The following is a 13,629-nucleotide window of genomic DNA, read 5'->3' on the forward strand; positions in this document are numbered from 1 at the left end:
GCCCAAATGCTCCAGGATAAGAAAGTCACCAGAGACTCCCACATCAATGCCTATCACTAGACCATTGCTATTGCTTACCTTCCTGATGGCACTACAGTTTCAAATGGAGCTGTGCTGCTGCTACCAGAATCCCATTTGATGTCATCACAGCAGCCAGGAAGAGAACTCACAGGAATTAATGCTGCTTCAAACAGTACTAGTTCCAGGTGAACTATCCATATGAATATTTCCATGGTAAACAAGGGAGAATACTGAAGAGAGTAGACGGTCTAACTCCAAACCTTCCTGCACCTGGCTCCACCCCAAAAATTCTACAAAGCCTGGCCACGCCAAAGCAGTGGCAGGGGAATTCTAAGAGTTTCCAAATGTGTGAAGGTGGCACTCTCTCCCTTCTCTACTCCCACCATGCAGCATGATCTTTCAGTTTTTCACCTCCTCTCCTCAGAGTGGAGGGATCTGAACTATTACCACACAAATAAGAGTTATTTTAATTAGATTTTGAGAGACCAGATGAGTTGGAGTAACAATCCATTTTACAGATGCTTAGAAGAGAGGCAAGATGGGTGAGGTAATACATTTTATTGGACCAAATACTGTTGGTGGAAGGGACAAGCTTGAGCTTCACAAAGCTCTTCTTCAGGTCTAGAAAAGGTAATATGAGTGTCTGAGCTAAACAGAAGTTAGGACACTCATACTAGTTAGGATACTCATTTGCAGCTCCAATCATAAAAGAAAGTTCTATCAAGCTTTCTGATTGTTATTTATGTTACAACAATCCCTGGAAGACCCATTGCATAGCCACATAGTGAAAGACAACCCATGCTGCAGAACATACTCAAACAGAAAAGACAAAGGATGGAAAAAAAGATTATCATCCCCATTTTACAGATGGGTAACTGAGGCCAGAAAGAGAAAGTGATTGATCTAAACACACACGGCGTCAGTGGCTGAGCCTGGAACTCAGCAATGACTAACTGAAACTCCCGTCTCCTGAGTTCCAGTCATTGCTATGGAGGCCAACCCTCCCCAACACAAGTAAAGGCTAATCAACAGTCTGGAATAGGCTAGTTCATGACTCAGCAGTTAACAATACAGGGAACTAATATTGTTGTTTTCTAGAGATGAACAACTGCTTTGGTATTTAAAACACAGCAGGCTCCCGAGACATATGACAAACCAGAGAATATAGAAAAAAAGAGAGACAGGACGGAACAAAGCCAACCAGTGTTCTGGACCACACCTCTGCAGTGTTATAGGATAGTGCATGGAAGCCTAATATGCAATCCCAACTCAGTACTTCAAAAGGTGACAATATTGCCAAGTTCCTGCCAATGTGCCCCAGGGAAATTCTTTCCCATCCACAAATTTGGAGAACAGTTTATTCATAGATTCCAAGGCCAGAAGGGACCATTGTGATCACCCAGTCTGAGTTCTTGTATAACACAGGCCATACAACTTCCCCCAAATAATTCCTAGAGCATGTCTTTTAGACAAACATCCAATTTTGATTTAAAAATTGTCAGTGGTGGAGAATCCATCACTGGTTAGCCATAAGGACTCTTGACCATTTGCACAGGATTCTTCTCCTAACCCCACTCACACCTCGATCCACTGTTGGAAGTTGTTCATTTATTCTCCACTTCTGCTAAGGGGATTCTGAAAGTCGCAGGATGTGAGGCATTTGCCCATATGTGATAGGAAGGAAGTTCTCAGAACTTTTGTTCTGTTTCATTGGGAGGTATCTGGAACCTAATGTGTGTGTGAGCGTGCGTGTGCACACATTTGACTGGCTTTTTCTAGTGTCTTAAGGTCCTGTGTAGCCATGCTGTACATTCTATGGAAATGTCGTCATAAATGCAATGTAATGTTGTTCCTCTCTGAATCTATCGACTCCTGGTACTGCCTGAACCGTACCCCATGACTAACATAACTGAGATATTTTTAATTTGTCTCCCAGGCTATAGTGAGCATGGAAGGGATAGTTTTGTCTCTGTCTCTTGACAGAGTCTGGCCTGAGCCATAGGACAGTGGTGGTAAGTATCGGCACTTTGCAGGCAGCCCTTCATCATTTAAACTCTCCTTTAAAATAAGAATTAAATTTCTAATCCTTCAGGTTCTGGAAATCTCCATTTCACACAGAAAAAATTAAGACTGTATGAGTCCAGCAGCGTGGTCAGCCCCAGGGCCAGCAGCAGCGGCTCCATACTCCCATTTCCCAGTACAAGTAGTTACCACACTGTGCTTATCCCACAACAGAGCAGAGCCCAGGAGTCCAAAAAACTTAATTCTGATGAACACCTCCCACCCCCCAGGGTATGAGGTCCTGGTCAAACTTTGAGGATAGTTAACCTTAAACATGAAGGATGCTCTTGTTCACTTTTTTAGAAAAAAATGTAAATCAGACTGTAAGTAATGTATGCCGTAAGTGATGCATGACTTTAGATGATTAACTGCAAATAACTACCAGACAGCTGGACAGCCTGTTGTTTTGCAACATGTATGGAAAGCTGGACAGTCCACAATGGTAGGTCTTGAATTTCAACACTAACCTAATAGAAGATTTCCTGCTGACTTTACATCAAAGTGTGGTACAGGTGCAAAGGACTTAGTTTCTGGCAAGTGTGGGAAAAACTAATCTAGAAACCGTAAGAGCAGCTTCTCCATTCCATAAACAGTTTATGAAATTAATTACAATAGCATACTCATCAGCTCTGGGTATTAAATGTGCTCTGCTATCATAGACTAATGCAATCAGAATACGTGGAAAAAGCCAAACAGTTCTCTATAAAGCTAATAGACATAGACAGATCAAATAACTGGGAATTGCTCCTGTCCAAATTATTTCTGGCTATTGATGAGTCTCACAAAGGACAAGTAAAGGGAAAATATTTGTCTTAGTCTAACTGGAAACGTTGCTTGAAGAGAACTTATCTTTTAGCTTCTACTACATATGCTATCAACTGCAACGTTTGAAGCAGAAGCACCTACTATACTGAGGATATAGGAATTACTTTCCATTTCATAATCTCGTTATTTCTTTAAAAATTCCTGTTTGGAAATAAATTTCAATACCTGAACTCAGATTTACTTTAACGTCTCAGTAGAAACTTTTCAGCATTTTTGTGTTAATGGAAAAAAATCCAAACCCCTACATCATATTTCCTCCCCACTCAAAAAAACCCACCCAAAAAACAAAAACAAAAACACACCACACAAACTTCTCCCATTTTTGGGACAAGGCCACAGCAAAAATGGCTGAAATTCTGAATACTAATGCAGTTAGCCATTACTGAGGATGAACTTTGCCTGTTGTGAAGACAAACCATAACAACTGAACAAAGTTAGGGAATTTCAAAAATGAGGTACTAAGATACCTAGCAAATCTTCAAGTGCTGTAAAAATGAACAGTAGTCGAGGGGCTTGAGAAATGCATTGCACAAGCAAATGAGCCAGTTGCCACTGCTGCAAAAGCTATTACTTAATTGAGAAGATTTTTAGAGAAGACTGAGGCTATTTCTCTAAAAGGAGAGAAAACAGGATTTTGTTTTTGATTTTTTTTTGGAGGGCTGGGAGAGGGTTGTTTGAACAACTGTTTTATTGTTGCTGGGGTTATTGTAAAATTAACTGCCAAGGCACCTACGCCTTTGTACAGGCATCTTTTTATTATTTAATTCAAAACAAATAGCTATTTTGTTTTAAGTGGACTTTTCTCAAAACTAGCTCACAGGCAGTAGTCAATCTGTGCTCCCTCGCATCCCACACTAAAACATTCGTTTCTGGGAGGACCATGAGAGAGTGGTACAGTAGAGCAAGGTGGGGAGGGGGGAGGTTTTCCTCCTGCTTTAATTATTTCTAGAGCTTTGTAGGACTATGAAAGGGACTGATCCAAAGCCCACCAAAGTTAATGGAAAGTTTTCCATCGAGTTTGATGGGCACTGGATCAGGCCCCATATGAATACACAGCATATATACAGGTATGAAAGCATTAAAGTTAAGGTTCTGCATTCAACCTTTAACTTTGCTCCTTAAAAGATATGGTGTTTAATTACCTTACAGAGTACCAAAAACTTTATAATATTTGAGAATTAGTATTTAATTATGTAAATACTGTATTGTAATACTTATGGATATGCACAAAGGGAAAATGGCATGTTCATTCTTTACCGTCACAGATACAGACCAGCATGGTTAACTGTGCAACCTTAGAGTTAACAATGAATTATTATGGAAATATAATATGGACACATAGTGCCCACAGAAACTACTTAACTCACATAATAAATAGATTTCAGAGTAGCAGCGAGGATGGTTCATGTTGTATATAAACCTTCTACATATACAGATAAAGTCAGATTTATGTGCTAAGTCATAGGAACATATCTGGATAGTACCTTACCTGAAATATGCCCTTCTGAAACTACTAACGATAATATTTATTTCCTTACAGTAATTACTTTAAAGTTGCAATAAAAGTCACAGTAGTGACCATGGAATGCATTACTGTAGTATCTTCAATGACCAAACTTGATGGAGATCTTCACATTAGAACTGTGGTGTGTGAGTTTTTGCACACAGCTACATTTATATTACTTGTGTAGAAATGTATTGTGAACTTTTTTGTATTTGTATCAGAACTGCATTTTGCAAATGTGATATACCTGGCATAAAAATGAGCAGAGAAGCAATTAATATTTTTAATGCATAGAAATGCAAACGAAAGATATCAGAATAAACTGTTTATAATTACTTTTCCTTGAAAGTGGTATTTTCATCAAGAAGATTAAACCTCAACTGCCAAATCTTTGTAAACACTGTTTTTACATTTTAATTTATGTAAATTCTAACCCCTTCTCTTAACTTTCACTCTATTCCAAACAGCATTTATTAAAATAAAAACAAGGTTTAGTGTGCAGAAAAGTATTTCTTAATTTTAAATTTTGTTTAAAATTCTTCACCTTTTAGACTCTGAAGAAATATACACAAACCCTCCTAAGCAAGTGTTAAGTCTGGTAGACAGTGCTTTAAGGGTTAAACATTAGCCAATATAAGTATTAAATTCATATGGACCTATAAAAGTAGTTTGTTTTGTTAAAGAAAATTTGTGTCTGGACTTTAAATGATAAGGTATCTGAAGCTTTTAATTAGTGTGTTCTCTTCCTGTGTTTTCCCTGATACTGTACCTCACAGGTTTCCTGTCTCGCAGCAAATCTTCCAGACTCTTTTCACAGTGTTCAGCAGTCACCACCAGCCTCTCTAATTAAAAGAATATACCAACAGCAATTTTAGAATCCGGACACACAGCATTATCTCAACATTTCATAAGCTAGTGACTAAGAGAATGCCTTATTTTAAAGAACTGTAAATATCTTGGCATACACTGAATATAGCCACATTATACATCCTTCAAAATGCTTACAACTCAGATTGCACAGAAACAAAATTGCTTTATTTTTATATATAAAATACAGCAGATTTTTTTAAATGCTCACAGATAAATTTAAAACACCAAGACCTGTCACCTTTTCAATTGTTACTAAAGAAACATTTTTGCGAATAGTGAAGACTACCTATATTAGAGATGCCTCCATGTTTAATTTTCACTACAACATACCTTTCTGACAGCTTTCTGTAATATGAAACACACTTGCAAAAACAAAAATACTTTCCAAGAACATATCAAAATTCACCAAACATTGACCTTGCTATTTTTAATGAGAGGAATGCTCTGCACCTGCCAGGCATATTAGTGTCAGCCTAGTCACCATACTATTTTAGTAGGAAAGTGTTAGTTTATTTGGAAGTATAACCTTAAATAGTTATAACAGAGTTATCACAGAGTACAAGCACAATACATCCATTGTTTCTGCCTTGATAGTTAATAGTTTGAAAAAGGGCTGTGAAACAATTAAAAAAAATAATCGTGCAGTTAATCACACTGCTAAACAATAATAGAATACCATTTATTTAAATAGTTTTGGATGTTTTTCTACATTTTCAAATATATTGATTTCAATTACAACACAGTATACAAAGTAGACATTGCTCTCTTTATACTGTTATTTTTTATTACAAATATTGGCACTGTAAAAATGATAAACAAAATAAATAGTATTTTTCAATACACCTCGTACAAATACTGTAGTACAATCTCTTTATGGTGAAAGTGCAACTTACAAATATAGGGTTTTTTTTGTTACATAACTGCACTCAACAACAAAACAATGTAAAACTTTAAAGCCTACAAGTCCACTCAGTCCAACTCCTTGTTCAGCCCATTACTAAGAGAAACAAGTTTGTTTACATTTACGTGAGATAAGGCTGCCTGCTTCTTATTTACAATGTCACCTAACAGTGAAAACAGGAGGTTGCATGGCAACTTCCATGAAAAAGAGATTGCACTACAGTACTTGTATTAGCTGAACTGAAAAATACTATTCTTTTTGTTTTTTACAGTGCAAATATTTTTAATCATAAATAAATATAAAGTGAGCACTGCACACTTTGTGTTCTGTGTTGTAATTGAAATCAATATATTTGAAAATGCAGAAATCATCCAAAAATATTTTAATGATATTCTATTATTGTTTAACAGCGCGATTAATAACGATTAATTTTTTTAATCGATTGACAGCCCTAGTTTCTACTTTAAAGTCAATTTGCCTTACAAAATTCACACTCCTTTTTAAGATTCAAGACATAATAGAAGATTGGGAGGGAATTGCTGGGCTCTCCTTCTGTAGAACATATTTCTTTTAAAGGTTAAAGATTAAAAGAAAGGCTAAAGAAATTAAAATATGTAAAAAAATTGAGACAAATTGATGAATTCCAGAAACCCACAAGGCAAGTGAATGAAGAAATCTGCAGATTTCAATGAAAAAAAAATTGGACGGGCAGGGAGGGGCAGTGAAAGAAAAGAGAGCGATGAGAACTTTGTGAAAAAGAAAAGGAAATACCTAAAAGTTATCACTCCTTGTTATGTGGATAACCAGATTACAGAGACCTTCAGCCAAACCACCTACATCTGCTTTTATGGAGCATTAAGGTAGCCATGTCAGACTCAGAATATTAAAGAGACAGGGTGAGTGAGATAATATCTTTTTACTGGACCAACATCTGTTGGCGAAAGAGACAAGCTTTCGAGTTACACAGAGCTCTTCTTCAGGTATGGGAAAGTTACTAAGAGTGACACTTGTCTCTTTCATCAACAGACGGTCCAATAAAAGATATCACCTCACCCACCTTGTCTCTCTTACATGTGCTTTTGTTATGTGTAATGACAGAGCAATAAGACTGCTACAGAGTCAGTCCAGATAGAGCCACACTGCTGTCCTGAAAACAAAATGTGCACGCTTTCTCCAAAGTAAGCCACAAAGGAAAAATTTTTACTGGGGCAGTTAACTTCAAACATCAACAAAATCATTACTGTAAAATATCTTCTTGCATAAAAATGCAATTTCCCTAGGAAAGAAAACACTCACCATGCTTTCCTCTAGAAATGTCCACATACTGACAAAGTCTGGGATGAGTGATTGTCTTAAGGATTTGAAAACGGCCCAAAATTTTGATGGAGTTTGGTGTCAGAGGAAGACCATTGCTTCCACAAACATCGTGTGGCAGAGCTGAAGCAAAGAAAGTGGAGGCACCCATCACAGCATCCTTCAAGGGAAACATTTTTTCCCCTTAAATTCTTCCAAGCAGTGCACACGCCTGAAAAGAAAATGAAGAATTTCACCTAAAATCTGAAGTATGGCAAAAAGGGTTTTGTGATTAACAAATTATTAATACTGCCAAAATATTAGATAGAATAGATTTAAAGTAATAAAGCCACTAAAGCATAATTCTTAGTAAAACAAAAAAAAAATACACTTGTGCATCAGTTATCACAATTATGCAGCCCTGTTGCATTACAAAAGTAATAGGGAAGCTAGACAGTGTTAAACAATGTTCAGGGATTAAAATAAACTTTAGATTTATAGTGAAGACTGTGTTAATATCAAGTTAAATAAAGCAACCAACAAAAGAAGCTAAGCAGTCTTAAAATAAAACAGAGTCTGCATTATCTTGATGGTTAAGGATGGATTTTAAATGGAATGAAAGAAAAATATATTCTTAAAACCACACCACATACTAGCAAACCACAAGTTACGTTTCTCAAAATTCAACACTGTTTGTTGAGGTGTCCTTAGTACCGCAGATAACCCTTCATCACTGGAGTATATTAACATCTCATAAGTATCCAAAAATAGAAAATAAGAGTTTCTCTTCCCCCTCCCCACTTCTTTCCCAGCCAAGTATGAGAAACAGCTTGATTAGGTGGTAGGTTTGGTTTGCTTCTTTATGTTCATGTGTAAGAGTGGCAGTGAAGTGTCCGTATGTGAAAAAGTTATTGGAAACACCGATTCAAAGAAATGCGTTTTGCTTTTAGTTCCAGAAGTGGTGAGTTCCATCATCATTCTTATCTCTTGGGGAAGCAAGTTCCCTAGTCTGGGCCAAGCATTACATGGCATTTCAATTAATTTAGAGTTAAAATTTCACTCACGCTTTTTTGGAAAAATATGTCACCGCTGTGCAATACAAGAATAAAACAAAAACAAAAAACAACATGTCCCCCGCCAATAAATACATGTTTGACAGGTTAAGTCACAAATTCCCCCTCTTCAGCTGGCCTGCTAACATCTTGACATGAAGGACCAAGTATCAGAATCTAATGCAGCTGAAAGAAAAGGAGTACTTGTGGCACCTTAGAGACTAACCAATTTATTTGAGCATGAGCTTTCGTGAGCTACAGCTCACTTCATCAGATGTTTACCGTGGAAACTGCAGCAGACTTTATATACACACAGAAATCATGAAACAATACCTCCTCCCACCCCACTGTCCTGCTGGTAATAGCTTATCTAAAGTGATCAACAGGTGGGCCATTTCCAGCACAAATCCAGGTTTTCTCACCCTCCACCCCCCCACACAAATTCACTCTCCTGCTGGTGCTAGCCCATCCAAAGTGACAACTCTTTACATAATCAAGTCGGGCTATTTCCTGCATAGATCAAGGTTTTCTCACATCCCCCCCACCCCCATACACACACAAACTCACTCTCCTGCTGGTAATAGCTCATCTAAACTGACCATTCTCCAGGTTTAAATCCAAGTTAAACCCTTTGCTTAACCCATTTCCCCAATCAGTTTTGGGCTGTGAAGCCTGGCAGCATAGGCCATCGTTAGACATGACTGTCCCTGTTGCCAGCAGGTGTGAAAGAGACAGCAAGTGCATGTGTGTGCACGAGGCACGTGAGAAACAGATTACAGAAGTGAGTGGAAGGACAGAAAGGAAGATAGAGTAAGGAATAAAATAAGTAATACAGAATTTTAACTTGGCATTCAGGGTGGACTGATTTTAAATCAAGGCGATTTAAATCACCAAGTGGAACGTCTCAATTTAAATAAATGATTCTGATCAACATTTCAATTTGTACTTCAGTTATTTTCGAAAGAAAAAGGTACATTTTTTTCTACTTAGGAGGCGACTCTATAAATATATAGATCTATTTAAACAACTCTATACCTTAATATTTCAGATGCTTATTAATTGTACATTTTAGTATTTAAATACGTAATAATTCATTCATGATTTTCTATTACATAAACTTTTTGCTCATGATTTGTGTCAAGCCGCATTAGGATGGTAACCGGAATTTAATTAAACACACAAGACCGCATATAATATTTATATTTATTAAACAAAACCACCTTAAATGCTTTGAATACATAAACTTCTCTTATCAAAACATGTTTCCTATTTACAACTAAAATGATTTATTAAAGAAACAGAAGGATTAACTGCAGTCAGTGAACCAAACTGATCATTTCAGGTCAGCCTGGGAAAACTTTTAAATATGCCTAAGTAAAAGTGACTAGAGTTCCTACTTGCCAAAGGCCTGGTCTATAGTACATGGTTACTTTGAAATTCGCCGAGTTGCTTCGAAATAAAACTGATTCCATCCACACGACGGAACCAGTTTTTCCGATTTAAAGGGCTCTTTAATCCAATTTCTGTACTCCACCTCGGCAAGTGGAGTAGCGCTAAAATCGAAATCGCAGTTCTGGGTTACAGGTAATGTGGACACAATTAGACGTTATTGGCCTCCGGGACCTATCCCAGAATGCTCCCTTGTGACCGTTCTGGACAACACTCTCAACTCCGATGCACTAGCCAGGTAGGCAGTAAAAGCCCCGGAAACTTTTGAATTTCCTGTTTGGTTACCACCAACACAGGTGACCATCAGCACAGTCCACCATCACAGGCGACCATGCAGAATCCACCATCACAGGCAACCATGTGGTCCTGGATTCGCAGATGAGCTCCAGCATGGTCCTAACGGGAGGTACTGGATCTCATCGTATGTTGGGGAGATGTATCTGTTATGGCAGAACTACGTTCCAAAAAAAGAAACGTAAATATGTACACTAAAGTCTCCAGGGCCATGATGGAAAGAGGCTACTCCAGGGACACAGAGCAGTGTTGTACAAAAATCAAGGAGCTCAGGCAAGCGTACCAAAAAGCCAGGGAGGCGAACAGGCGCTCTGGGTCACAGCCCCATACATGCCACTTCTACCGTAAGCTGCATTCAATTATGGGGCGGTGACGACCGCTACCCCACCACTGTCCGTCGACATCTGCAAGGGGGGAGTAGCACGGAGCGAGGAGGAGGGGAGTACACATGCAGCAAGTGGGGAATCCGTTTTCCCCCCAATCCAGGAACTATTCTTAATGCTGGAGCCAATAGCTTCCCCCCACTCCCAAGGCATGCTCCCAGACCATGGCCCTGGAGAAGGCACTTCTGATGAGTGAGAGCTTGATCGGAGCCACGCGGTGGGAGGCGGGGGGAAACCCAGCCTCGCTGGGCTGTTTGCGTTTAGTTTAAAGGGCTCATCCCTGCTCAGAGCCTCATCAGAGCCATGTGGTGGGTCGGTTTGTGTGGGGGTGGGGAGGGAAAGAGGGTGTTGTGTGAAGTGATCATCCTAGAGAGCCCACAGGCTCTCCTTTTAAATGGCAAATCCACCAGGCATTGCTTGCTATGGGAAAGGGGGCCCAGCAGTTTGAAAGCACTGAAATGAATGCGGAAGAAGCAGAACCCCGCACGCCCCTAGGGCTTACCATGGCTGCCTGCAAGCTGAATTCTGTTGCCCAGCTGCATGTGATGGCTTGCAAGTGGCAGGCACTTCAGTACAAAAGGCAAAATGCGACCTTGTACAGAAAGAACATGTGCTGTGTACTATGAATTGCCTATTTCACTGAGAAAGAGAGTGTCCCCTTTGTTCTCTAAAAATGTATCTTTTAAAATACTACCCTCCCTTTTTCTCCTCCCACAGGGGCAAATGTTTCAACACGGCCTCTATCTAGTCCGTCCCACAGGCTGGTCCAGATTAAAAGGTGGGAAAAACGAAGTCAGGACGACATGTTCGCCGAGCTCATGCAGTCCTCCCACACTGATAGGGCCCAGCTGAATGCATGGAGGCGAACAATTGCCGAGTCCCGTAAAGCGTTACATGAACACAAAGAGAGGAGGGACATGCGCGATGAGAGCAGGCAGGATGCTATGGTCAAGCTCATGGGGGAGCAAACTGACATGCTCTGCTGTATGGTGGATCTAATGCGGGAAAGGCAGCAAGACCACAGATTGCCGCTGTAGCCCCTGTATAACCATCCTCCCTCCTCCCCAAGTTCCATAGCCTCTTCACCCAGACGTCCAAGAACATAGCAGGGGGAGGCTATGGGGACCCACACACTCAACCCCAGAGGATTGCACAAGCAACAGAAAGCTCGCATATCCGAAGTTTTGATTTGGTTTCTGGACTTGTCCTTCCCTCCTCCTCCACTCCCCTCCCCCAGTTCCACCCCCCCCCCCGCGGGTGTACCTTCTTATTTCTCTAAGTGTGTTGTGCAACAAATAATAAAGAACAGTTTTTAAACAATTGTGACTTTATTTCCTTTCATATATACAGGGGTCGGGTAACTTCAAGAGAAACAAACAACTCTCACACCGTACCCTGGCCAGTCATGAAACTGGCTTTCAAAGCTTCTCAGATGTGCAGTGCGCCCTGCTGCGCTCTTCTAAATCACCCTGTTGTCTGTCTGTGCAAAACTAGCCACCAGGCGAGTTGCTTCAACCTCCCACCCCACTATAAACATCTCCCCATTACTCTCACAGATACTGTGGCGCACACAACAAGCAGCAGTTACAATTGGAATATTGGTTGTGCTGAGAACTAACTGAGTCAGTAAACTGCGCCAGCACGCTTTTAAACATCCAAAAGCACATTCTACCACCATTCTGCACTTGCTCAGCCTATAGTTGAACTGCTCCTTACTACTGTCCTAGGTGCCTGTGTACGGCTTCATGAGCCATGGCATTAAGGGGTAGGCTGGGTCCCCAAGGATAACTATAGGCATTTCAACATCCCCAACAGTAATTTTCTGGTCTCGAAAGTAAGCTCCTTCCTTCAGCTGTTCAAACAGACCAGAGTTCCTGAAGATGCAAGCGTCATGCACTTTTCCCGGCCATCCCACGTTGATGTCAGTGAAACGTCCCTTGTGATCCACCAGTGCTTGCAGCACCATGGAAAAGTACCCCCTGCAGTTTGTGTACTGGCCGCTTTGGTGTTCTGGGGCCAAGATAGTGATATGCGTTCCGTCTATCAGCCCGCCGCAGTTAGGGAAGCCCAGCGGATTAAAGCCATCCACAATGGTCTGCACATTTCCCAAAGTCACTACCCTTGATAGCAGCTGGTCAATGATTGCGTTGGCTACTTGTAGCACAGCAGCCCCCACAGTAGATTTGCACACTCCAAACTGATTCCCAACTGACCGGTAGCTGTCGGGTGTTGCAAGCTTCCACAGGGCTATGGCCACTCACTTCTCAACTGTGAGGGCTGCTTTCATTTTGGTGTCTTTGCGCTTCAGGGCAGGGGACAGTAAGTCACAAAGTTCCATGAAAGTGGCTCTATGCATACAAAAGTTTCGCAGCCACTGGGAATCATCCCATACCTGCAATACTATGTGGTCGCACCAGTCTGTGCTTGTTTCCCAGGCCCAGAATCAGCATTCCATGGCATGAACCTGGCCCATCACCACCATGATCTCCCAATCGCCACATGCTGTGCTTCTAGGAACGTTTGTGTCCATGTCCTCATCACTATCGTAATCACGCTGTCGTCACTTCCTTGCCCGGTTTTGCAGGCACTGCACATACTGCTGAATAATGTGCTAGGTATTTACAATGGTCAAAACTGCAGTGGGAGATCTGAGCGGGCTCCATGGCTATGGCGCCTGTATGGGTAATCCTGGAAAAAGGGTGCAAAACGTAGGAGTGCAAAGTGGCAGTGGAAGAGGTGCTGTTCGGTTCATGATAGCCAAAAAGAGGCGGAAAATGGTTGTCTTCTGTAGCTTTCACGGAGGTGGGAGCCCAGGACAGACAACATGGAGAAGCTCGGAAGCGCAGCAATGGCAGGAAAGCAGAGTTGGCTGTGGAAGCTGTGCTGCTCGGTTCACGATGGCCGAGCAGAGTTGGCAGCGGAACCGTTCGTTGAGGAAGAGAAAGAGTAGATAGTAGAGATTACGTAGGAAGATGA

General features: G+C 40.8%; 1 protein-coding gene across 20 annotated transcripts in view; it reads right to left on the reverse strand.

Moving 5' to 3' along the window:
* The window catches only part of TBCK (TBC1 domain containing kinase), a 281,017-nt gene that overhangs the window by 256,836 nt on the left and 10,552 nt on the right, over nt 1-13,629 (reverse strand). For all 20 annotated transcript variants that reach the window (XR_012158526.1, XR_012158524.1, XR_012158514.1 and 17 more), the window contains 2 exons: nt 7,479-7,707; nt 5,181-5,253 (listed from right to left, as the gene is read on the reverse strand). Coding sequence is in view for 1 of the 20 variants with exons in the window: in XM_073340839.1 (XP_073196940.1) it covers nt 5,181-5,253; nt 7,479-7,671 (266 nt within the window). In the remaining 19 variants the exon portion in view is untranslated. The remainder of the gene's footprint in view (nt 1-5,180; nt 5,254-7,478; nt 7,708-13,629) is intronic.

The sequence above is a fragment of the Lepidochelys kempii genome, chromosome 4, assembly GCF_965140265.1.
Source record: "Lepidochelys kempii isolate rLepKem1 chromosome 4, rLepKem1.hap2, whole genome shotgun sequence".
NCBI lineage: Eukaryota > Metazoa > Chordata > Testudines > Cheloniidae > Lepidochelys > Lepidochelys kempii.